General features: G+C 66.8%; 1 protein-coding gene across 16 annotated transcripts in view; it reads left to right on the top strand.

The window, feature by feature from the left end:
• The window catches only part of PLEC (plectin), a 54506-nt gene extending 30021 nt beyond the window's left edge, over positions 1-24485 (top strand). For 9 of the 16 annotated variants that reach the window (XM_065903456.1, XM_065903464.1, XM_065903463.1 and 6 more), the window contains 31 exons: positions 1683-1744; positions 2152-2241; positions 3055-3132; positions 3213-3305; positions 4134-4300; positions 4938-5053; positions 5125-5231; positions 5313-5432; positions 5511-5606; positions 5778-5905; positions 6171-6264; positions 6709-6863; positions 6939-7209; positions 7298-7375; positions 7464-7625; positions 7840-7944; positions 8123-8218; positions 8420-8545; positions 9466-9618; positions 9696-9850; positions 9930-10056; positions 10237-10420; positions 10510-10667; positions 10783-10961; positions 11668-11806; positions 11907-12263; positions 12337-12420; positions 12576-12680; positions 12791-12889; positions 13694-17074; positions 17172-24485. In XM_065903456.1, the coding sequence (XP_065759528.1) occupies positions 1683-1744; positions 2152-2241; positions 3055-3132; positions 3213-3305; positions 4134-4300; positions 4938-5053; positions 5125-5231; positions 5313-5432; positions 5511-5606; positions 5778-5905; positions 6171-6264; positions 6709-6863; positions 6939-7209; positions 7298-7375; positions 7464-7625; positions 7840-7944; positions 8123-8218; positions 8420-8545; positions 9466-9618; positions 9696-9850; positions 9930-10056; positions 10237-10420; positions 10510-10667; positions 10783-10961; positions 11668-11806; positions 11907-12263; positions 12337-12420; positions 12576-12680; positions 12791-12889; positions 13694-17074; positions 17172-23384 (13478 nt within the window). In that variant the 3' untranslated portion in view covers positions 23385-24485. Of the gene's footprint in view, positions 1-899; positions 1118-1682; positions 1745-2052; positions 2068-2151; positions 2242-3054; positions 3133-3212; positions 3306-4133; positions 4301-4937; positions 5054-5124; positions 5232-5312; positions 5433-5510; positions 5607-5777; positions 5906-6170; positions 6265-6708; positions 6864-6938; positions 7210-7297; positions 7376-7463; positions 7626-7839; positions 7945-8122; positions 8219-8419; positions 8546-9465; positions 9619-9695; positions 9851-9929; positions 10057-10236; positions 10421-10509; positions 10668-10782; positions 10962-11667; positions 11807-11906; positions 12264-12336; positions 12421-12575; positions 12681-12790; positions 12890-13693; positions 17075-17171 lie in introns of those variants that run through there. The other 7 variants (XM_065903462.1, XM_065903453.1, XM_065903467.1 and 4 more) reach the window with 4 other exon arrangements.
• Positions 24486-24878: the final 393 nt, after the last annotated feature.

Here is a 24878-nt window from a genome sequence, read left to right as displayed (position 1 = left end):
CCCCACCCAGGCTGCCCCCATCACCCCAGGTGCGGCTTCCTCGCCTGTGAGTCACCCTGCCTGGGCCCTCTCCCCTCCCCTGACTCACTGGCTGGGCCCCCTCAGGGTGCTCCCCTCTGACCTGGGCCCCCCCCTCTCTGACGCAGGGCAGAGTTCCCCAGCTTAGGGCTGGTGAGTCAGCGCTCAGCTATTCGCCCCCTCCTGCCCCGCAGAGCACTCTGCCTTCGGATGGGGGCACTGCTCCAGGAAGGGCCTGGTGGGCCGCCTGGGAGGAGTTCAGCCCTCACTGGAACCTGGTGGCTCTGGAGCCAGTGGTACAGGGAAGCCTAGCAGGGTGTAGGGTGTAGGTCTCTGAGGAGTGATTTAGGAGGGCTTCCAGGGAAGGCAGCTGGCCCCCCCAAGCCAGGTGTCCCTCCCCTTGGGGGTCCCTCCTTAGAGCCCCTCCGCCTGGCAGTTTGGGCAGGCGTGGGGCCACCTTGGGTCAAGTCTGAGCTGGTGCCCCCCTCAAGACGCGTGACCTTGGGCTCCCTGGCCCAGTGGCGCTCAGGCACCCCTCCCTGTGGGGCCCCTTTGGAGTGGCCCTGAGCACAGTGTGCGGCTCCCTGTGACCCAACACTTGTCTGTGGGCCGTGAGGTGCAGGTCCCCTGGCACCCGGGCTCCCTCAGGGGCTGCTGCAGGCAGGGTGGGTGAGGAAACCCCTGGGTTTCCTGTTTCTGCCTGGCTGTAGGTGTGGCCGTGGGGGAGGGGCCGCCTTCCTGCTTCCCGCCGGGACACTCCCTCTCTGGGGGTGTGCAGGCTGGGGTGGGGCTCCCGGGGCGGGGACAGCGGCTAGGGAGTTCTGCGGCCAGGGAGCGGCCCGCACTGGGCTCCAGCGGAGCTGAGTGAGCAGAGCCCACCGAGTGAGCGCGCGTGCCCAAGCCGAGCACCTCCGCCGTGGTGTGCCCCACTGCCGCGAGCGCAGCACCTGGGGGAGGGACGGAGCGCCGAAGGGGCAGGGCGGCACCATGTCTCAGCAGCGGCTGCGGGTGCCCGAGCCTGAGGGCCTGGGTCACAAGAGGACCAGCTCGGAGGACAACCTCTACCTGGCCGTGCTCAGGGCCTCAGAGGGCAAGAAAGGTAGCAGGACTCCACGCCGCTGGGCAGGCAGGCGTGGGACAGGAAGGGCCCAGTTCCTGCCGCAGGAAGCCTGGCATCGGGTGGGGTGGGGCCCAGACTGTGAGGCTCTGAATTTGGGGGACAGACTCTGAGACCAGCGTTGGCCCAGGTGCAGAGTTGCTGGGGAGCCAGCCAACCATGCCCCACACAGAGAGGCTGGTGGGGGGTTCTGGGCCTTGGGCGGTTGAGGGCGGAGGGCTCTCCTTGCCCTGCAGGGGGACAGAGCTTCCCCTTGCCTAGCCCTGCCCAGTCTGGGTCTGGGCCTGCTCAGGCCCCCGGAGGCAGCCTGTGTGGGGGCGGGGCAGGCCAGGACTTGTGTGCTGTGCCTCCAGGTGTGGCTGCCAGCTCCAGACCCTCCCATCTTGGGAGACCCAGCAGTGGGCACCTGGGGGCTGGCCCCCGGCTTCTATCCAGGACTACCTGGGGCCTTGTAGGGTGGGGTGCAGTGTGATTCTGAGTGGCACCAGTCACTGTGCGTGGCGGTCACCTCCCGGGGGCCCAGGTAACCTGACCTTGTCTCTCCCAGATGAACGGGATCGTGTACAGAAGAAAACCTTCACCAAGTGGGTCAACAAGCACCTCATCAAGGTTGGTGGTGTGTGCGCACAGGGTTGTGAGCGTCTGTGCAGGAGTGCGTGTGTGTGTGTGTGTGTGTGTGTGTGTGTGTGTGTGCGCGCGCGCGCGCGCGCGCAGGGTCGTGGGGGTGGAGGAGGATGCCTTGGCCGTCCGGCCCAAACAAGGGCTGGAGCCCGCTCTGCATCCACGTGGTCGGGCCCGCTTTCTGCCCCGGGACCCACCTCCCACCTCTGAACCTGTCCTTTCTGTCTGCTTCCTCCCCTGGCTCGCTCATCTCCTGTCTCTTTTCTCCTCCTCCTCGTCTCTCCTGGTCTCTGTAGCACTGGAGGGCAGAGGTAGGTGCCTCCTCGGGGGCGGGTATCTTCTGTGGGCCCCCTGCCTCGAGCCTTCTGGGCCAGCCCCACACTCTGTGCCTGCAGGCTCAGAGGCACATCAGTGACCTGTATGAAGACCTCCGTGATGGCCACAACCTCATCTCCCTCTTGGAGGTGCTCTCTGGGGACAGCCTGGTACGTGTGTCTGCCCGCCCCTCTGCAACCCTGCCTGCCTTCCCTCCTGGGGTCTTACCCATGACCGCCCCCCCAATTCTGTGTCTGGCCTGGCCTCAGCTCCCCCCCCCATGCCTCCTGGTCAGTGTCCATCCTGGCCTGGGAGCCACCCGACCCCTGCGCCTGAGCGCACGGCCCCACTGTCCACCGTGCTCAAGCCTTGACACTGTAACCTCATGCTCTGCTCTGCTTTGGTTTCTCTGCTGCTTGGACTCTGAACTTTGATCTCTGCCCTTTACCCTTTGCCCTGCTCTGGCTGGGCAGCCAAGAGAGCGGGACGTAATCAGGAGCTCGCGCCTGGTGAGTGGATGTGCCCGCTGGCCATGGCGGCACGTGGGCTCCAGGAGCCCGGCTCACCCGGCCGATGGCGCTGGGGCAGGCAGATAGCCCTGCTTCGAGCTGCCCAGCAGCCCACCTGCCGCACTGCCCGGGGCCGGAGACCCACAGGGGCTGCCACCGCTGGGCAGGAGGACTCCTCCCCCAAACCACTACCCTCCGCCCGTGGCTTCCTGGCTATTGTGTCCTCCCCGCCTCCTCCTTCCTTCCCGCAGCAGGCCTTGGACTTCCCAAACTGTTGCTGGGCCTGGCTCCTGAGCCAGCATACCCCCTCCCCCAAGCTGGGGTGGGTGGCCCGGGGTAAGGGTTGTGGATCCCACGGGGGCTCAGGGGTGCTGAACAGTGTGTCCTCCCTCCCAGCTGGGGTGGGTGACCCAGGGTAAGGGTTGTGGATCCCACGGGGGCTCAGGGGTGCTGACCACCGTGCTCCCCTTGCAGCCGCGGGAGAAGGGGAGGATGCGCTTCCACAAGCTGCAGAACGTGCAGATCGCCCTGGACTACCTCCGTCACCGCCAGGTGAGGTGCCCAACTGGCCACAGCCCCCGGCCCCTTCTCTGGCTGACTCGTGGGTGTGACCGAGGCCCGCTTGCTTGCAGGTGAAGCTGGTGAACATCAGGAACGATGACATTGCCGACGGCAACCCGAAGCTGACCCTCGGCCTGATCTGGACTATCATCCTGCACTTCCAGGTAGTGCGACTGCCCACTTGACCCTCTGCCACCTCCAGAGTCTGCAGGGTGGGCCTGGCACCTGGTTGGGCATGCGGCCTGGCACCTGGAGCCTTCCTGTCAGCCTGCACTGCAGCCCTGTGCTAACTCCGTGGCTTGAAGGCCTAGGTCTCTCCAAGGCCTGCCTATCCCATGCCTCTGGCCCTGACTCTCCCTGCAGAGGCACGGGTTCTCTGCTCTGTGTGGCCTCCCGCCACAGGGAAGGTTCTGGAGAGGCACCCGCTGCTCGGGCTGACTCACCCACTGCCTGCCCAGCCACACAGGAAGCCGCAAATCTGAAAGCTGGGCAGGCAGAGCCTGGCTGGCACGGCAGCTGAGTCATACAGGCGGGCAGACCGACAGACAGATAACTGGGAACAGACAAGCTAGCAGACTTGGGCCCAAAGGATTGGGCTGAGTGCAGGGCCAGACTCGGGCTGCAGCCACACGTGCCCAGTCCTAGGACCCAACCTTGGCCTGCAGCCAGAGAGGCCCTGACCATCCCCTACCACCTGCACCTCATGATAGTCTTCTCTAGGCCTGGGGCTTCTGGGCGAGCCCCTTGCACATACCCTCCACCAACTCTGATCCTGCCTTGGGGGGTGCAAGGTGTAGCTGGGCTGAGGGAGCCCAGGGCACCCACATGTGGCAGCTGCTGCCTGGGGTGACCTGGGCTCTTGACGCTGAGGGGTGGTGGGCCCCAGCGGCTCCTTGACGTGGGCAGGACCCGCTTGGCCTCTGCTGGCCAGTGGCTCGTGTCTGCCGAGGGGGCTGTGCCTGAGCCCTGCCTCCTGCCCACTGTGCGGGCAGATCTCAGACATCCAGGTAAGCGGGCAGTCAGAGGACATGACGGCCAAGGAGAAGCTGCTGCTGTGGTCCCAGCGCATGGTGGAGGGCTACCAGGGCCTGCGCTGTGACAACTTCACCTCCAGCTGGCGCGACGGCCGCCTCTTCAATGCCATCATCCACCGGCACAAGTAGGCTGCCGGGCGGGGCGGGGCGGGGCTGTGCGCGTGGTGGGCGGGGGCACCCGAGTCCCTCGGCTGGGCGACTGCAGACATGCTGGGGCAAAGGGGACGGCGAGAAGGCGTGTGCTGCGCACGGGGAGCCGCTTCCCCAGGAGATGGGCTCTGCTGCCAGCTGCCTCCCCGGGAGGCCCAGCCTGGCCCACACCCTTCCCGCCGTCTCCTGGCCCTTTCTGGTTTCGTTGAGGCCAGAGGACCTTGGGGCTGCTGGTTTTCACAGCCACGAGCACTGGTCCCACACTGATGCCCCAGAAGAGGCCTGAGTGGGGTCAGTCCTTGGGGGAACCTCAGCCCCCACCCAGGACCCAGGGCCTGGTGGACAGGGTAGCTGCAGGGAGCCCAGACAAGCACCCCACCCTGGGCCCCTGCGCCCCGCAGGTCCCAGGAGCTCCGGGGGGGCGGGCCCTGCATGTGGGGGCGGGGCCTGCACATGGGTGCCAGGTGGGGCGTTGCTTCTCAGGGTGACCGTGGGCTGGGGGCTCTGTGTCCTGGGGATCTGCAAAGGGTCTCTCTGTGTGCTGACCTTCCCAGGGGGCCTCGCTGCTCCCGTGTCCCTGTCTGCCTGCCCCACCTGCTCCTTTGCCCCCAGGCCCATGCTCATCGACATGAACAAGGTGTATCGTCAGACCAACCTGGAGAACCTGGACCAGGCTTTCTCTGTAGCAGAGCGGGACCTGGGGGTTACACGTCTCCTGGACCCTGAGGGTATGTGCCACTGCCCCCTTCTCCCTCCCTGCTCCCCCCGCCAGCACCCCTCTGACACCCCTCCCTTGCAGACGTGGATGTCCCTCAGCCCGACGAGAAGTCCATCATCACCTACGTCTCATCCCTGTATGACGCCATGCCCCGTGTGCCGGACGTGCAGGACGGGGTGAAGGCTAATGTGAGTTCCAGCCGGCAGGGCAGGGTGAGCAGGGGGCAAGTGGGCCCCGGCGGCCCCTCATGCCTGTTCCCCCCACCCCAGGAGCTGCAGCTGCGCTGGCAGGAGTACCGGGAGCTGGTGCTGCTGCTGCTGCAGTGGATCCGGGCACACACAGCCGCCTTCGAGGAACGCCGCTTCCCCTCCAGCTTCGAGGAGATCGAGGTGGGTTTCCCTGCTCCGCGGGGTCCTGTGTCCACTCTGGGCGCCCAGATTTCACTACTGACACCTCCCTGTCCCCAGATCCTGTGGTGCCAGTTCTTGAAGTTTAAGGAGACAGAGCTTCCAGCCAAGGAGGCAGACAAGAACCGGTCCAAGGGCATCTACCAGTCCTTGGAGGTGAGGGGGACCTGGAGTTGAGGGAAGCCGCCCAGGAGCCTGGGGCCCAGGGGCCCATCCAGCAGGCTTGGCCTGCCTCCTCACTAAGCTGGGGCCAGGGTTGTTTCAGGGCAGGTGGGCCCGGGGCCTGGGTGCCTGCTGGCCTCGGCCTGAGCTTGGCCCTGCCCACAGGGAGCGGTTCAAGCAGGCCAGCTCAAGGTGCCCCCTGGCTACCACCCGCTGGACGTGGAGAAGGAGTGGGGCAAGCTGCACGTGGCCATCCTGGAGCGGGAGAAGCAGCTACGCAGCGAGTTTGAGAGGTGGGCGGGCAGGCAGGCGGGAGGGCGGGAGGGCGGGAGGGCGGGAGGGTGGGTGGGGCCCTGCAAGGAAGCCACCCGAGGGTGAGTCACTGCCCGGGGAGGAAACCCCCACCCCCGGGCTGGGAAGCCCACACTGGGGCCAGCTCAGCTGTGGGCCGCAGCCCGGCAGGGAGGCCCGAAGCAGGAGGGAGCTGTGCTCTGAGGCGGGAAGCCTGGCGGGCCGTCGCCACTCATGAGGGGGGGCCGTGCTTGCTCTCGACCGCAGACTGGAGCGTCTTCAGCGCATTGTGAGCAAGCTGCAGATGGAGGCCGGGCTGTGCGAGGAGCAGCTGAACCAGGCCGACGCCCTGCTGCAGTCGGTGAGGGCTGGTCCTGGGCAGGGAGGCTGCACAGAGGGAGGAGCCCCAAGCCTGCCACGCCCTGCAGCCTGCTCCTGCCTCCTGGCGTGGGGCCATCTCTGACCGCTAGATTGGGCAGAGCTGGCTCCCGGGCACCAGGCCTGCCCTGAGCCGCCTGCTGGCTGGATGTGGCAGAAGGGGACCCAGACAGCGGGGCCTGGGCTGGGGCTCTCTCAGGGAGGACTTTGCTGAGGTGGGTGATGGGTGACAAGGCTGAGAAGCACTTGGCTTTGGGACCCAGTGGAGGCCTTTGCACTTGACCCTGGTCCCCACAGAGAACTGGGCTTGGGCGGTTGATCAGAGACACGTAAGGTGCTGGCTGGGGAGGAAAGGGAAAGGACGGCCTGGGCCCGGAGGCGGGGGCACAGGGTGGCCAGGCTCTGAGTGAGGGTGATTGCCTTGCAGGACGTCCGGCTGCTGGCCGCAGGCAAGGCCCCGCAGCGGGCGGGCGAGGTGGAACGAGACCTGGACAAAGCTGACGGCATGATCCGGCTGCTGTTCAACGACGTTCAGGCTCTCAAGGATGGGCGGCATCCGCAAGGCGAGCAGATGTACCGCAGGTGGGACACACCCCTCCAGTGCCTGCGGCAGGCAGCCCTGTTCCACGACCCCCCTGACCCCTGCCCTGCCCACAGGGTGTACCGCCTGCACGAGCGTCTGGTGGCCATCCGCACCGAGTACAACCTGCGTCTGCGGGGCACACCACGGCACCCCGAGCTCGAGGACTCAACCTTGCGCTACCTGCAGGATCTGCTGGCCTGGGTGGAGGAGAACCAGCGCCGGGTGGATGGTGCTGAGTGGGGCGTGGACCTGCCCAGCGTGGAGGCACAGCTGGGCAGCCACCGTGGCCTGCACCAGTCCGTTGAGGAGTTCCGGGCCAAGATCGAGCGGGCCCGCACCGACGAGGTGAGCGGGCAGCAGGTGTGAGGGTGGTGGATGGCGGGGGTGGGCAGGTCCTGGCTGCCGCAGGCCTCACCCTGCTGGTCTCCCTCAGGGCCAGCTGTCCCCCGCCACCCGAGGTGCCTACCGGGACTGCCTGGGTCGGCTGGACCTGCAGTACGCCAAGCTGCTGGTGAGTGGGGGCCAGGCGGGAAGTGGGTCTGGGGAGGGGTCCCAGGAGGAGGCAACATCTGACACAGCCCCCGCCTGCCTGCCCACAGAACTCTTCCAAGGCCCGCCTCCGGTCCCTGGAGAGCTTGCATGGCTTCGTGGCAGCTGCCACCAAGGAGCTCATGTGGCTGAGCGAGAAGGAGGAGGAGGAGGTGGGCTTTGACTGGAGTGAGCGCAATAGCAACATGGCCGCCAAGAAGGAGGCCTACTCGGTGAGGCGGGGCCCCTCAGTGGGTGGTGGGGCCCCTCGGTGGGTGGTGGGAGTCCTCGGTGAGGCGGGGCCCCTCGGTGGGTGGCGGGGGTCCTCAGTGGGTGACCGGGCCCCTCGGTGGGTGGCTGGGCCAGCCCAGGCCCAGGGGCACTTGGTGGGAGCCGGGGTCCCTAGTGCTGCCTTGGCACTGCCCCTGAGGCCTCTGCCCCTGTCAGGCCCTGATGCGTGAGCTGGAGCTGAAAGAAAAGAAAATCAAAGAGATCCAGAACACTGGGGACCGCCTGCTCCGGGAAGAGCACCCTGCCCGGCCCACAGTGGAGGTGAGAGGGGCCTGTAGGGACCCTCTGCAGGCGCCACTGGGGGGAGGGGCAGGGCTGGGGACCCACCTGGTCACCCCTGGTGGGGGCGGGACTGGAGGGACCCTGGTTGGGGCGGGGGCCTGGGGCACCCCGGGCCACGAGGCGGGCAGGGCCTGACAGGCCGCGTGCTGTGTGGCAGTCCTTCCAGGCAGCCCTGCAGACCCAGTGGAGCTGGATGCTGCAGCTGTGCTGTTGCATCGAGGCGCACCTGAAGGAGAACACCGCCTATTTCCAGGTGAGGCCTGGGCTCCCCCCATCCCCAGTGCACAGCAGTGGCCTCGAGGTGTCCCTCTGCTGGGGTGCAGGTGTGCACTGGGTCCGTACACTGTCTGTCTCACTGACCTTAGTCAGCACTGTCCCCAGGTATTGGCCTGGTCCCTCGCCCTACACTGGGGCAGCCGGGGCCGGGGACTCTGACCCTTTGCTGCCGCCCCAGTTCTTCTCAGATGTGCGGGAGGCCGAGGAGCAGCTGCGGAAGCTGCAGGAGACGCTGCACAGGAAGTACACCTGTGACCGCTCCATCACCGTCACGCGGCTGGAGGACCTGCTGCAGGACGCCCAGGTGAGCAGCTCGGCCGGCCCAGGGCTGTGCAGCGGGTGAGGGGCAGACGCGGCTGCCCGGTGGCGCAGCCGGTGGGGCTGGAGGGCAGCTACAGCCGTGGGTGGTCCAGGGCTGGGGACGGCATGGGGGGAGGCAGGCCTGCTGTCCGGGTTGATGCTTGGGAAAGGTCCCTCTGGAGGCAGAGGGTGGCGACTGGAGGGACCAGCAGGGGTCGGAAGAGGTCAGACTGTGGGAGGTCAGCATAGCGGGATGGGTATGAGTGAATGAGAGCTTAGCGGCAGGGGCCTGGCACGAGAGTAGGTGACTGCCCAGAGCCAGTACGAGAGCCGACCCCTGGGGCTGAGGGAGCGAGGAGGGGCCTGAGTCAGCCGCTGGGTTGTCAGTCCTGCGCTGTAGGAGGCCCACCGGCATCCCGAGCCGGACAGTCTGGGGCAGGTGGGGCTGAGGTGGACACAGGTGGCCGAGCATGGTGCTCAGGCCGGGCGAGATGGAGGAGGGGGGCCAGGGGCTCTGCTGGCCAGGACAGACGCACGCAGCTTCCACGTAGACTCTGACCTGTGGCTAGGGTGGTCCTTGGTCCCTCGGAGGGGCTGAACTGGAGGAGGTGTGCACCCTTCCACAAGGACCAGGGAGGGCAGAGGGGAGAGGGAGAGGATGGCATGGCACCCTCCCTGAACGACGGAGCTGTGGTGTGGGTGGGAAGGGGCACTCGGTCCTGCCCAGGGAGGAGGGTGTCAGTGGAAGCCCAGGGGCCTGTCCTGGTGAGTGCCCAGCCCCGCCACATTCCAGGGACCGTGGGAAGGAACTCCTGGTCTCAGGGCATTGTGGGGCAGCGGGGGGCACATATGCGTTTCCTGGGGCAGGCACGGGGGTCCTCATAGAGGGTCTCGGACCCCCCTAACTCCCCCCCATCCCCACAGGACGAGAAGGACCAGCTGAACGAGTACAGGGGGCACCTCTCAGGCCTGGCCAAGCGGGCCAAGGCCATTGTGCAGCTCAAGCCCCGCAACCCCACCCAGCCCACACGGGGCCACGTGCCGCTGCTGGCCGTTTGCGATTACAAGCAGGTGGAGGTGAGGACCTGGCTGGGTGGGCTGGGCCGCGGAGGGTGCTGGACGTGGCCACACGATGACGGCTCTGTCTGCCGCAGGTGACCATGCACAAGGGTGATGAGTGCCAGATGCTTGGCCCCGCACAGCCGTTCCACTGGAAGGTGCTCAGCGGCTCCGGCAGTGAGGCTGCCGTGCCCTCCGTGTGCTTCCTCGTGCCCCCACCGAACCAGGAGGCCCTGGAGGCTGTGGCCAGGTGTGTGGTCCTGGGCGGGGCAGCTGGCTAGGTGGTAGGGCAGGTGCCTGGACACCTCTGACTGTGCCCTGCCCGCCAGGCTGGAGGCCCAGCACCAGGCCTTGGTCACGTTGTGGCATCAGCTGCACACAGACATGAAGAGCCTTCTGGCGTGGCAGAGCCTCAGCCGTGACGTGCAGCTCATCCGCTCCTGGTCCCTGGTCACGGTACGGCAGCCCTGCCGGGTGCTCAAGGCTGGTGGGGTGTGGGGCCTCTCCATGGCGATGCTCACCCCCTGGTCTCTGGTCATGGTACAGTGGCCCCGCTGAGCACTCCGGGCTGGTGGGGTGTGGGTCTCCCCGCGGCCACACTCACCCCTGCCTGCCCGCCTGCCCGCCCGCCCGCAGTTCCGCACGCTGAAGCCCGAGGAGCAGCGCCAGGCCCTCCGCGACCTGGAGCTGCACTACCAGGCCTTTCTGCGGGACAGTCAGGACGCCGGCGGCTTTGGGCCTGAGGACCGGCTGCAGGCCGAGCGCGAGTATGGCTCCTGCAGCCGCCACTACCAGCAGCTGCTGCAGAGCCTGGAGCAGGGTAGGTGTGGGCAGCCAGGGGGTGGGGGTGGGGGACTCATGGGGGGCCATCCATGGCTAGGCGGCGTGCGAGCAGGACCTATTCCCCAGGTGAGCAGGAGGAGTCGCGCTGTCAGCGCTGCATCTCGGAACTCAAAGACATCCGGCTGCAGCTGGAGGCTTGCGAGACGCGCACGGTGCACCGCCTGCGGCTGCCACTGGACAAGGAGCCCGCGCGGGAGTGTGCCCAGCGCATCGCCGAGCAGCAGGCAGGCCCCGGCCCCTCCCCACCACCGCACCGTACCCCGCCCTCCGCCCCCGGCTCCCAAGGGTGCTGCCTGTCGGGCTCGCAGGCTCAGCTTGCCCCCTGCTCTGTCTCCTCAGAAAGCACAAGCAGAGGTGGAGGGGCTGGGCAAGGGGGTCGCCCGGCTCTCTGCTGAGGCCGAGAAGGTCCTGGCCCTGCCCGAGCCGTCCCCTGCGGCCCCCACTCTGCGCTCAGAGCTGGAGCTGACCCTGGGCAAGTTGGAGCAGGTCCGCAGCCTGTCCGCCATTTACCTGGAAAAGTGAGTGTGCCGGTCAGCGGCCGGGGGCGGAGACCAAGGGGGTCTTGAGCAGAGCAGGAGGGTGCGGACAAGCTGATGGACTGGGCGATGCGGAGAGTCCACTGAGGGGTAGCAGGCGCGGACCTCGCTGGGGTGGCGCGGGGTGGCCGAGGAATTCTGTGTGGCTTGCTTCCTGAGGACGGGCTGAGGGGTGAGAGCAGTTGTGGGAGGACTGGCACCCCTGCCCACAGGACACCAGGAGGCCGGGGGGGTCACCACGATATGGAAGGCAAGTGTGCAGAGGCATGGGGAGCCCAACAGGGTGAAGAGTGCTAGAAGGGGCGTGTCCAGCGAGGGTCAGAACTTGGCTTGGGGGGCACTGACAACCTCAGGGGAGGAGCTTCTTGGTGGAAGGTGGGGTCTGGAGGGCTGTGGGTGACATAGCAGAGACCCAGGGTGCTGAGAGGGCCCCCTCCCCGTCCCGTGCCCTGGGGAATGTGGAGTCCTCCCCAGGACCCCTCCCTCCTCCCCGCCCTCACTTCCAGACATGGGCACCTTTTCCCGCGCTGCCCATTTTGGCATACACGTTCACGTGGTTCGTAGATTGTTTTCAGAAGCTTCGTGGGAACTCCGCACACTCAGTCCCCCATGAGCCTCCCTCCAGCGCATAGCCTTGGTCCTCAGTCTCTCACCCAGCCTGTCTTCATGTGGCCCTGCCCTCCCCCAGGCTCAAGACCATCAGCCTGGTGATCCGCAGCACGCAGGAGGCCGAGGATGCCCTCAGGGCCCACGAGGAGCAGCTCAAGGAGGCCCAGGCTGTGCCCGCTGCCCTCCCAGAGCTTGAGGCCACCAAGGCTGCAATGAAGGTATTGCCGCCAGCCCGCACCCCACTGCCAGGGCCTGATGGCGTCAGGGGCGGCAGCTGGGGCCTCAGGCTGAAACGGCTGCTCTGCTCTGGCCCAACAGAAGCTGCGGGCCCAGGCAGAGGCACAGCAGCCTGTGTTCGATGCCCTGCGGGACGAGCTGCGGGGGGCGCAGGAGGTGGGCGAGCGGCTGCAGCAGCGGCACGGCGAGCGGGACGTGGAGGTGGAGCGCTGGCGCGAGCGGGTCACACAGCTGCTGGAGCGCTGGCAGGCCGTGCTGGCCCAGACGGACGTGCGGCAGCGTGAGCTCGAGCAGCTGGGCCGCCAGCTGCGCTACTACCGGGAGAGCGCGGACCCACTGGGCGTCTGGCTGCAGGACGCCAGGCGGCGGCAGGAGCGGATCCAGGCTGTGCCGCTGGCCGATAGCCAGGCCGTGCGCGAGCAGCTGCGGCAGGAGAAGGTGGGCCCGGGCCGGGCGGGCGGGGGGGCGGGCGTGGGGTGCCCTGTGATCGCTGACCACTCTGACGCCCCAGGCCCTGCTGGAAGAGATTGAACGCCATGCAGAGAAGGTGGAGGAGTGCCAAAGGTTCGCGAAGCAGTACATCAACGCCATCAAGGTGAGGCTTTGCGGCCTCGGGCCCCAGGGGAGACGTGCAATGGGTCGAGACCTCGGGGGGCCCCCCAGCCGAGGCCATGCTGGGCAAAGCCTGCGGGCAGGTTCAGGGGCGGGATGGGGCGGGCAGAGCTGGCAGCCATTGGTGTGTCTCTACAGGACTATGAGCTTCAACTGGTCACATACAAGGCACAGCTGGAGCCAGTGGCCTCCCCGGCCAAAAAGCCCAAGGTCCAGTCGGGGTCCGAGAGTGTCATCCAGGAGGTGAGGCTGAGGGGCTGTGGGGCTGGTGGGTGGGCGGAGCCAAAGCCACGCAGGGCCTGGTGGGCTCTGGGCAGGGGCAGGGCTGACTGTGGGCACCCCTCTCCCCCCAGTATGTGGACCTGCGGACCCGCTACAGTGAGTTGAGCACGCTCACCAGCCAGTACATCAGGTTCATCAGTGAGACCCTGCGGCGCATGGAGGAGGAGGAGGTAGGACTGCCAGGGTGGGGAGGCCATCCCGTCACGCCCCCACCCCCCCCCATGTGGCCCCTGGGATGCGTGCAAGGGCACCTGGCACAGTGCTGCCCACCCCCTGCGCCTGGGCTGCCGGTGCCCCCGCAGCACGGCCCACCGCACGCGGCCTGGCGCTGCACGGCTGTCTCCCCAGTGGCTGGCGTGTGCCCCCGGGCCTCCCCCTGGCTCTGTGTGTCCCTTCTTGGGGTTCTGCATTGGCCTTTTCACTTGGCCGCCTGCTCTGCAAGGACTCGGGCTTGTTCGGTCGTGGGGACTGGGAGGGGCACCACGGCGCCTCCTGCTCCCTGGGTGAGCCCTCTGTCTGGCCTACCTGCAGCCTCTTCCCTGAGCTGAACCGCAGAATGTCAGGTCCACATGATGCCCACACTGGCCACCTGCCCTGCCAGGTTGGGGGGCCAGAGCAGGCCACAGGCATCAGCAGTGCTCAGGCAGGGCTGTGCGGTGGTCATGGTTCCTGGACCCTGCAAACCTCCTGCTTTGCTCTCTCTCTCTCTCTGTCTGTCTGTCTCCGTCGCCTGTCTGCGGGAAGAGGGGAGGACGCCTGGGTCTCCTTCCCTGGGCTGGTGAGCACTGTGGGGCCAGACTGCGCTCGCTGCCCCGAGTGGTGCACGTGATTCCCCTCAGCCAGGTCATGACCTGTGTCCTCCCCCGAGCCCTGCACCACGCTGAGCTGTAGTGGCACCGAATAGCGTCCCAGGAGCAGCTGCGGTGTGCTCACCGCTGTCTCTGGTTCTCTTCTTCTCTCTGCCGTGGCCACAGAGGCTGGCCGAGCAGCAGCGGGCGGAGGAGCGAGAGCGGCTGGCTGAGGTGGAGGCTGCGCTGGAGAAGCAGCGGCAGCTAGCTGAGGCCCACGCCCAGGCGAAGGCTCAGGCGGAGCGTGAGGCCCAGGAGCTGCAGCGGCGCATGCAGGAGGAGGTGGCACGCCGGGAGGAGGTGGCGGTGGATGCGCAGCAGCAGAAGCGCAGCATCCAGGAGGAGCTGCAGCAGCTGCGGCAGAGCTCGGAGGCGGAGATCCAGGCAAAGGCCCGGCAGGTGGAGGCTGCTGAGCGCAGCCGGCTGCGCATTGAGGAGGAGATCCGAGTGGTGCGCCTGCAGCTGGAGACCACGGAGCGCCAGCGTGGTGGGGCGGAGGGCGAGCTGCAAGCCCTGCGGGCGCGGGCAGAGGAGGCTGAGGCACAGAAGAGGCAGGCCCAGGAGGAAGCAGAGCGTCTACGACGGCAGGTGCAAGACGAAACCCAGCGCAAGCGGCAGGCCGAGGCTGAGCTGGCCCTGCGTGTGAAAGCTGAAGCTGAGGCAGCGCGGGAAAAGCAGCGGGCATTGCAGGCGCTAGAGGAGCTACGGCTACAGGCTGAGGAGGCGGAGCGGCGCCTGCGGCAGGCAGAGGCAGAGCGGGCGCGACAGGTGCAGGTGGCGCTGGAGACAGCTCAGCGCAGTGCCCAGGCCGAGCTGCAGAGCAAGCACGCCTCATTTGCTGAGAAGACAGCGCAGCTGGAACGCACCCTCGAGGAAGAGCACGTGACCGTGGTGCAGCTGCGTGAAGAGGCCACACGCCGGGAGCAGCAGCAGGCGGAGGCTGAGCGCGCCCGTGAAGAGGCCGAGCGCGAGTTGGAGCGCTGGCAGCTGAAGGCCAACGAGGCGCTGCGGCTGCGGCTGCAGGCGGAGGAGGTGGCACAGCAGAAGAGCCTGGCGCAGGCCGAGGCGGAGAAGCAGAAGGAGGCGGCGGAGCGGGAGGCACGGCGCCGCGGCAAGGCGGAGGAGCAGGCGGTGCGGCAGCGTGAGCTGGCGGAGCAGGAGCTGGAGAGGCAGCGGCAGCTGGCGGAGGGCACTGCACAGCAGCGCCTGGCAGCCGAGCAGGAGCTCATCCGGCTGCGCGCCGAGACAGAGCAGGGCGAGCAGCAGCGGCAGCTGCTGGAGGAGGAGCTGGCGCGGTTGCAGAGTGAGGCGGCCGCGGCCACGCAGAAGCGCCAGGAGCTGGAGACCGAGCTGGCCAAGGTGCGGGCCGAGATGGAGGTGCTGCTGGCTAGCAAGGCGCGGGCGGAAGAAGAGTCGCGCTCCAGCAGTGAGAAGTCCAAGCAGAGGCTGGAAGCTGAGGCCGGGCGCTTCCGTGAGCTGGCGGAGGAGGCCGCCCGCCTGCGCGCGCTGGCGGAGGAAGCCAAGCGGCAGCGGCAACTGGCGGAAGAGGATGCAGCGCGGCAGCGGGCGGAGGCCGAGCGGGTGCTGGCCGAGAAGCTGGCCGCCATCAGCGAGGCCACGCGGCTCAAGACGGAGGCGGAGATCGCGCTCAAGGAGAAGGAAGCCGAGAACGAGCGCCTGCGGCGGCTGGCGGAAGACGAGGCCTTCCAGCGGCGGAAGCTGGAGGAACAGGCAGCCCAGCACAAGGCTGACATCGAGGAGCGGTTGGCGCAGCTGCGCAAGGCATCCGAGAGTGAGCTGGAGCGGCAGAAGGGGCTGGTGGAGGACACGCTGCGGCAGCGGCGGCAGGTGGAGGAGGAAATCCTGACCCTCAAGGCGAGTTTTGAGAAGGCGGCCGCCGGCAAGGCGGAGCTGGAGTTGGAACTGGGGCGCATCCGCGGCAACGCAGAGGACACGCTGCGCAGCAAGGAGCAGGCAGAGCAGGAGGCGGCTCGGCAGCGGCAGCTGGCTGCGGAGGAGGAGCGGCGGCGCCGGGAGGCCGAGGATCGCGTGCAGAAGAGTCTGGCGGCTGAGGAGGAGGCTGCGCGACAGCGGAAGGCCGCGCTGGAGGAGGTAGAGCGGCTCAAGGCCAAGGTGGAGGAGGCGCGGCGCCTGCGCGAGCGGGCAGAGCACGAGTCTGCGCGGCAGCTGCAGCTGGCACAGGAGGCTGCCCAGAAGCGGCTGCAGGCGGAGGAGAAGGCACATGCCTTTGCAGTGCAGCAGAAGGAACAGGAGCTGCAGCAGACCCTCCAGCAGGAGCAGAGCGTGCTGGAGAGGCTCCGCGGTGAGGCCGAGGCTGCCCGGCGTGCAGCTGAGGAGGCGGAGGAGGCGCGCGAGCGGGCCGAGCGTGAGGCAGCGCAGTCCCGGCAGCGCGTGGAGGAAGCGGAGCGGCTGAAGCAGGCAGCGGAGGAGCAGGCGCAGGCCCAGGCGCAGGCGCAGGCTGCCGCTGAGAAGCTGCGCAAGGAAGCCGAGCAGGAGGCAGCGCGTCGGGCGCAGGCGGAGCAGGCGGCCCTGCGGCAGAAGCAGGCGGCCGACGCAGAGATGGAGAAGCACAAGAAGTTCGCAGAGCAGACTCTGCGGCAGAAGGCGCAGGTGGAGCAGGAGCTGACGGCACTGCGGCTGCAGCTGGAGGAGACAGACCACCAGAAGAGCATCCTGGACCAGGAGCTGCAGCGGCTGAAGGCGGAGGTGACGGAGGCCGCGCGCCAGCGCAGCCAGGTAGAGGAGGAGCTGTTCTCCGTGCGCGTCCAGATGGAGGAGCTCGGCAAGCTCAAGGCGAGAATCGAGGCGGAGAACCGCGCCCTTATCCTGCGCGACAAGGACAACACGCAGCGCCTCCTGCAGGAGGAGGCTGAGAAGATGAAGCAGGTGGCGGAGGAGGCCGCGCGGCTGAGTGTGGCGGCTCAGGAGGCGGCTCGGCTGCGGCAGCTGGCGGAGGAGGACCTGGCTCAGCAGCGGGCCCTGGCGGAGAAGATGCTCAAGGAGAAGATGCAGGCAGTACAGGAGGCCACGCGGCTCAAGGCCGAGGCAGAGCTGCTGCAGCAGCAGAAGGAGCTGGCCCAGGAGCAGGCCCGCCGGCTGCAGGAGGACAAGGAACAGATGGCTCAGCAGCTGGCACAGGAGACGCAAGGCTTCCAGCGGACCCTGGAGACTGAGCGGCAACGGCAGCTGGAAATGAGCGCGGAGGCCGAGAGACTCAGGCTGCGCGTGGCCGAGATGAGCCGGGCCCAGGCTCGCGCGGAGGAGGACGCCCAGCGCTTCCGGAAGCAGGCGGAGGAGATTGGCGCAAAGCTGCACCGCACAGAGCTTGCCACTCAGGAGAAGGTGACGCTGGTGCAGACGCTGGAGACCCAGCGGCAGCAGAGCGACCGGGATGCCGATCGCCTGAGGGAGGCCATTGCAGAGCTGGAGCACGAGAAGGACAAGCTCAAAAAGGAGGCTGAGCTGTTGCAGCTCAAGTCTGAGGAGGTATCTCGCAGTGGAGGGCAGGGACCTGGGGTGGGGTCTGCTCTGGGGAGGGTGCGCCCGGCCAGGTGTCCCTGACCGCTCCCTACCCTCTTGACAGATGCAGACGGTACAGCAGGAGCAACTGCTGCAGGAGACACAGGCCTTGCAGCAGAGCTTCCTCTCTGAGAAGGACAGCCTGCTGCAGCGGGAACGCTTCATTGAGGAAGAGAAGGCCAAGCTGGAGCGGCTCTTCCAGGACGAGGTGGCCAAGGCACAGAAGTTGCGAGAGGAGCAGCAGCGACAGCAGCAGCAGATGCAGCAGGAGAAGCAGCAGCTGCTGGCCAGCATGGAGGAGGCACAGCGGCGGCAGCGCGAGGCTGAGGAGGGTGTGCGGCGCAAGCAGGAGGAGCTGCAGCTTCTGGAGCAGCAGCGGCAGCAGCAGGAGCAGCTACTGGCAGAGGAGAATCGCCGGCTGCGTGAGCGGCTGGAGCACCTGGAGGAGGAGCATCGGGCCGCACTGGCCCACTCCGAGGAGATTACCGCTGCTCAGGCGGTGGCCACCAGAGCCCTGCCCAATGGCCAGGACGTGGCCGACGGCCCAGCCGCAGAGCCAGAACATGCCTTCGAGGGCCTGCGGCAGAAGGTACCAGCCCTGCAGCTGCAGGAGGCGGGCATCCTGAGCACAGAGGAGCTGCAGGGGCTGGCGCAGGGTCGCACCACGGTGGTTGAGCTCACACAGCGGGAGGATGTGCGCCGCTACCTGCAGGGCCACAGCAGCATCGCCGGGCTGCTACTGAAGCCTGGCAACGAGAAGCTGACCATCTACGCAGCCTTGAGGAGGCAGCTGCTGAGCCCGGGCACCGCTCTCATCCTGCTTGAGGCCCAGGCAGCCTCAGGCTTCCTCCTGGACCCAGTGCGGAACAGGCGGCTGACTGTCACCGAAGCCGTGAAGGAGGGCGTCGTGGGCCCCGAGCTGCACCACAAGCTGCTGTCGGCTGAGCGCGCGGTCACCGGCTACAAGGACCCGTACACCGGGCAGCAGATCTCCCTCTTCCAGGCCATGAAGAAGGACCTCATCGTGCGTGAGCACGGCATCCGCCTGCTGGAGGCCCAGATCGCCACGGGCGGCGTCATCGACCCCGTGCACAGCCACCGCGTGCCTGTGGACGTGGCCTACCAGCGTGGTTACTTCGACGAGGAGATGAACCGCGTCCTGCAGGACCCCAGCGATGACACCAAGGGCTTCTTTGACCCCAACACACACGAGAACCTCACGTACTTGCAGCTGCTAGAACGCTGTGTGGAGGATCCCGAGACAGGCCTGCGGCTGCTGCCACTCACTGATCAGGCTGCCAAGGGTGGTGAGCTGGTCTACACTGACTCGGAGGCCCGGGACGTGTTTGAGAAGGCCACTGTGTCAGCACCATTTGGCAAGTTCCAGGGCAAAACGGTGACCATCTGGGAGCTCATCAACTCCGAGTACTTCACGGCCGAGCAGCGGCGGGACCTCCTGCGGCAGTTCCGCACAGGCAAGGTCACCGTGGAGAAGATCATCAAGATCGTCATCACCGTCATCGAGGAGCACGAGCAGAAGGGCCAGCTCTGCTTCCAGGGCCTGCGCGCCCTGGTCCCTGCTGCCGAGCTGCTTGAGAGCGGGGTCATCGACTGGGACCTCTTCCGCCAGCTGCAGCTGGGTGAGCGCTCCGTGCAGGAGGTGGCTGAGGTGGAAGGTGTGCGGCGGGCCCTTCGGGGCTCAGGCGTCATTGCAGGTGTGTGGCTGGAGGAGGCAAGGCAGAAATTAAGCATTTACGAGGCTCTGAAGAAAGAGCTGCTGCAGCCAGAGGCAGCTGTGGCCCTGCTCGAGGCCCAGGCTGGCACTGGGCACATCATCGACCCTGCCACCAGCGCACGGCTGACTGTGGACGAGGCGGTACGCGCTGGCCTGGTAGGTCCTGAGCTGCACGAGAAAATGTTGTCGGCTGAGAAGGCTGTGACCGGCTACAAGGACCCCTACTCGGGGCAGAGCGTGTCTCTGTTCCAGGCCCTGAAGAAGGGCCTCATTCCCAGGGAGCAGGGCCTGCGTCTACTGGATGCCCAGCTGTCCACGGGGGGCACCGTGGACCCCAGCAAGAGCCACCGTGTGCCCCTGGATGTCGCCTGTGCCCGCGGCTACCTGGATAAGGAAACCAGCACCGCGCTCTCAGCGCCCAGAGATGACGCCAAGACCTACTATGACCCCCGTACTTGGGAGCCGGCCACCTACAGCCAGCTCCAGCAACAGTGCCGCCCCGACCCGCTGACAGGACTGAGTCTGCTGCCGCTCTCGGAGGAGGCAGCCCGGGCCCGGCAGCAGGAGCTCTACTCCGAGGTCCAGGCCCGTGAGGCCTTCCAGAAGGCCACTGTCGAGGTCCCTGTGGGCAGCTTCCAGGGCCGGGCAGTGACCATCTGGGAGCTCATCAACTCTGAGTACTTCACAGCTGAACAGAGACAGGAACTGCTGAGGCAGTTTCGCACGGGCAAGGTCACTGTGGAGAAGATCATCAAGATTGTCATCACCATCGTGGAGGAGGTGGAGACCACGCGGCGGGAGAGGCTCTCCTTCAGCGGTCTCCGTGCCCCAGTGCCGGCCAGCGAGCTCCTGGCTGCCGGCATCCTCAGCAGCTCCCAGTTTGAGCAGCTCAAGGACGGCAAGACATCAGTCAAGGACCTGTCAGAGCTGGACTCTGTGCGGACCCTTCTCCAGGGCAGCGGCTGCCTGGCTGGTATATACCTGGAGAAATCCAAGGAGAAGGTGACCATCTACGAGGCCATGCGACGGGGTCTGCTCAGACCCAGCACTGCCATCCTCCTGCTTGAGGCGCAGGCGGCCACGGGCTTCCTGGTGGACCCTGTGAGGAATCAGCGCCTGTATGTCCACGAGGCCGTGAAGGCCGGTGTCGTGGGCCCCGAGCTGCATGAGAAGCTGCTGTCAGCCGAGAAGGCCGTGACCGGCTACAAGGACCCCTACTCGGGCAGCACCATCTCCCTCTTCCAGGCCATGAAGAAGGGCCTGGTTGTCAGAGAGCACGGCATCCGCCTGTTGGAGGCCCAGATCGCAACGGGTGGCATCATCGACCCCGTGCACAGCCACCGCGTGTCCGTGGACGTGGCCTACCAGCGTGGCTACTTCGACGAGGAGATGAACCGCATCCTACAAGACCCCAGCGACGACACCAAGGGCTTCTTCGACCCCAACACGCACGAGAACCTCACGTACAGGCAGCTGATGGAGCGCTGCGTGGAGGACCCCGAGACGGGCCTGCAGCTGCTGCCACTGAAAGGGCCAGAGAAGGCGGAGGTGGTGGAGACCACGCGGGTGTACACCGAGGAGGAGACGCGGAGGGCCTTCGAGGAGACACAGATCGACATCCCCGGGGGTGGCAGCCATGGGGGCTCCACCATGTCCCTGTGGGAAGTGATGCAGTCCGACCTGATCCCTGAGGAGCAGCGGGCCCAGCTGATGGCCGACTTCCAGGCCGGCCGTGTGACCAAGGAACGCATGATCATCATCATCATTGAGATCATTGAGAAGACTGAGATTGTGCGCCAGCAGAACCTAGCGTCCTATGACTACGTGCGCCGCCGCCTCACGGCCGAGGACCTGTACGAGGCCCGGGTCATCTCCCGTGAGTCCTACAGCCTGCTCCGGGAGGGCACCAGGAGCCTCCGCGAGGTGCTGGAGGCCGAGTCTGCCTGGCGCTACCTCTATGGCACGGGCTGTGTAGCCGGCGTCTACCTGCCTGGCTCCAGGCAGACCCTCACCATCTACCAGGCCCTCAAGAAGGGGTTGCTGAGTGCCGAGGTGGCCCGCCTGCTGCTGGAGGCACAGGCGGCCACTGGCTTCCTGCTGGACCCGGTGAAGGGCGAGCGGCTGACCGTGGATGAAGCCGTGCGGAAGGGCCTGGTGGGCCCCGAGCTGCATGACCGGCTGCTGTCAGCCGAGCGGGCTGTGACCGGCTACCGCGACCCCTACACAGAGCAGACCATCTCGCTCTTCCAGGCCATGAAGAAGGACCTGATCCCCGCCGAGGAGGCCCTGAGGCTGCTGGATGCTCAGCTGGCCACAGGCGGCATTGTGGACCCACGCCTGGGCTTCCACCTCCCACTGGAGGTGGCCTACCAGCGTGGTTACCTCAACAAGGACACGCACGACCAGCTGTCAGAGCCCAGTGAGGTGCGTAGCTACGTGGACCCCTCCACAGACGAGCACCTCAGCTATACACAGCTGCTCCGACGCTGCCGCCGCGATGAAGCCAGCGGCTTGCTCCTCCTGCCACTCTCAGATGCCCGCAAGCTGACTTTCCGTGGTCTGCGCAAGCAGATCACAGTGGAGGAACTCGTGCGCTCTCACGTCATGGACGAGGTCACGGCGCAGCGGCTGCAGGAGGGCCTGACCTCCATTGAGGAGGTCTCCAAGAATCTGCAGAAGTTCCTCGAGGGCACCAGCAGCATTGCTGGCGTCCTCGTCGATGTCACCAAGGAGCGGCTGTCGGTGTACCAGGCCATGAAGAAGGGCATCATCCGGCCCGGCACGGCCTTCGAGCTCCTGGAGGCGCAGGCAGCCACCGGCTACGTCATCGACCCCATCAAGGGGCTCAAGCTGACCGTGGAGGAGGCTGTGCGCATGGGCATCGTGGGCCCCGAGTTCAAGGACAAGCTGCTGTCGGCCGAGCGTGCCGTCACTGGCTACAAGGACCCCTACTCCGGGAAGCTCATCTCCCTCTTCCAGGCCATGAAGAAGGGCCTCATCCTCAAGGACCACGGCATCCGCCTGCTGGAGGCCCAGATCGCCACAGGCGGCATCATCGACCCCGAGGAGAGCCACCGCCTCCCCGTGGACGTGGCCTACCAGCGCGGCCTCTTCGACGAGGAGATGAACGAGATCCTCACCGACCCCTCGGATGACACCAAGGGCTTCTTCGACCCCAACACAGAGGAGAACCTCACGTACCTGCAACTGATGGAGCGCTGTGTCACCGACCCCCAGACGGGGCTGCGGCTCCTGCCGCTGAAGGAGAAGAAGAGGGAGCGGAAGACGTCCTCCAAGTCCTCAGTGCGTAAGCGGCGCGTGGTCATTGTGGACCCCGAGACGGGCAAGGAGATGTCTGTGTACGAGGCCTACCGCAAGGGCCTCATCGACCACCAGACCTATCTGGAGCTGTCGGAGCAGGAGTGTGAGTGGGAGGAGATCACCATCTCGTCCTCGGACGGCGTGGTCAAATCCATGATCATCGACCGCCGCTCGGGCCGCCAATACGACATTGATGAGGCCATCGCCAAGAGTCTCATTGACCGCTCAGCGCTGGACCAGTACCGCGCTGGCACACTGTCCATCACCGAGTTCGCTGACATGCTCTCAGGCAACGCTGGTGGCTTCCGCTCACGCTCATCCTCCGTGGGGTCGTCATCCTCCTACCCCATCAGCCCGGCTGTCTCCAGGACCCAGCTGGCCTCCTGGTCTGACCCCACGGAGGAGACAGGCCCTGTGGCTGGCATCCTGGACACCGAGACCCTGGAGAAGGTGTCCATCACGGAGGCCATGCACCGCAACCTGGTGGACAACATCACGGGCCAGCGGCTGCTGGAGGCGCAGGCCTGCACTGGGGGCATCATCGACCCCAACACTGGCGAACGCTTTCCTGTCACTGACGCTGTCAACAAGGGCCTAGTGGACAAGATCATGGTGGACCGCATCAACCTGGCCCAGAAGGCCTTCTGCGGCTTTGAGGACCCGCGCACCAAGACCAAGATGTCGGCCGCCCAGGCCCTGAAGAAGGGCTGGCTCTACTACGAGGCGGGGCAGCGCTTCCTGGAGGTGCAGTACCTGACGGGTGGCCTGATTGAGCCCGACATGCCTGGCCGCGTGCCCCTGGATGAGGCCCTGCAGCGTGGCACGGTGGACGCCCGCACTGCCCAGAAGCTGCGTGACGTCAGCGCGTACTCCAAGTACCTCACCTGCCCCAAGACCAAGCTCAAGATCTCCTACAAGGACGCGCTGGACCGCAGCATGGTGGAGGAGGGCACGGGGCTGCGGTTGCTGGAGGCTGCCGCCCAGTCCAGCAAGGGCTACTACAGCCCCTACAGCGTCAGCGGCTCCGGCTCCACTGCAGGCTCGCGCTCCGGCTCGCGCACTGGCTCCCGGGCTGGCTCTCGTCGCGGCAGCTTCGACGCCACGGGCTCAGGCTTCTCCATGACCTTCTCCTCCTCGTCCTACTCCTCCTCAGGCTATGGCCGCCGCTATGCCTCGGGGCCCACTTCCTCCCTGGGAGGCCCCGAGTCCGCGGCAGCCTGACCCCTCCTGCACCCCGCCTCCCGCTCTGCATGTGGCCTCCCGCCCAGGCGCTGGGGTCTCTCTCTAACGTTGAAAGGTGTCTTCCTCCCAAGCGGTGCCTAAAGTTTAACCAAAAAGACTAGACTAACGTATTAATATATACCTGTTGTCCAGACAGCCTGTCTCCCGGGGATGGGGCCAGTCCAGCCCCACTGACCACCCCATCCCCCGGGTCTCCCTGCTCCTCTTTACCTGCCACTCACCACAGCCAGGTGCCTTGGAGGGTCCAGAGGTGGGCCCCCCAACTCAGCCCTCCCATCTCCCCAGGGGGTTCCGTCTGGGTGAGCTTCCCCCAGTCCCATAGACCAGCCCCACCCAACCCCCAGCCCGACCTGCCTGGGCAGCGGATGTAGCCCCCAGCAGCAGGGCCGTTGGGACCAGCGCCTCTATGTCTCCAGGACTGACCCTCTCGCTCTGCGCGGGTGGCAGTGAGTCCTGGTCACCCTCTTCTCCTTGGCTGCTCAGGAAGCCCCTTCCCCACAGGAGGGTGAGGTCCCCGAGCAGACCCAGCCGGCCCAGCCAGGCCCCCCAGACCCCAGGCCTCTGGCTTCAGCCTTCCAGCCTCAGCTCCCTAGTAAGTGCCTTCTGTGTCCCCCTTTGCACCCCAGGCCCCAAGGACCCAGACCTGGGGTGGGAGACAGACCCTCCTGGTGAAAGGCTCGCCACTGCCCAGCTCTCAGGCGTGCCAGCCAGGTACGGCGGGGCCCCCGTAGGCTTCTGCCACTGTGGGCCAAGCGCCCCCCGAGGCCTGTGGGGCAACCCTTCCCCGGGTGCTGCCTGCCTGCCTCTCCCAGGGAGCCTCAGCCCCCAAGTGGGCCTGGGATGCGGCCCGGGCGATCCGTGCCAACCAGGCCGCCAGCCGGTGCCGCCCGCTCCTGCTCCATCGCCCGGGCCCTGGCGGCTCCACCCCTGCCTCCACCCTCTGACTGAGCTTTGCATGTTCCACTAACCCAGGGAGGTGGCGGGTGGAGGCACCCGGCTTCGGCTGCCTCCGAGGGCAGAACACTAACCTGACCACGGCGGGCCTGCCGCGCTCGCCCCAATAAAAGCAATTCCAACCTCCCCGTGGTCCTGTGTCCCTTCTTGTCCAGAGCTTAGGTGGCGTGTCGGGTAAGGGTGCTGCAGCCCCAGGCTCTGAGCTTGGTGAAGATGCTGGCTGGAGGCCACACTCTCAGAGAATGTCCCAGGCTAAGGGACCCAGAGCACAGAGGAGGTGGAGGCCCGGCCAGCTGGGGTCTGCCTGCCCAGCACCCAGGCTGGATCTGTGACGGGAACTTACACCTGAGGTGACGTCCCTTGGTCGGTCACTGACTGTGCCCCCTGGGTACATGGTCCAATTTGGCCAAGGGTAGACGTCCAGAGAAGAGGGCGGTCGTGAGCACAGGTGGTGGTCAGTGGGCAGAGCGTCAGCATCTCTGCTGCGGCCTCCCCTCCATGCCCCTGCTCATCACGTTG

This window comes from Muntiacus reevesi, chromosome 12 (genome assembly GCF_963930625.1).
Source record: "Muntiacus reevesi chromosome 12, mMunRee1.1, whole genome shotgun sequence".
NCBI lineage: Eukaryota > Metazoa > Chordata > Mammalia > Artiodactyla > Cervidae > Muntiacus > Muntiacus reevesi.
The sequence above is the reverse complement of the archived record's forward strand: the minus strand, read 5'-3'. Positions and strand labels throughout refer to the sequence as shown.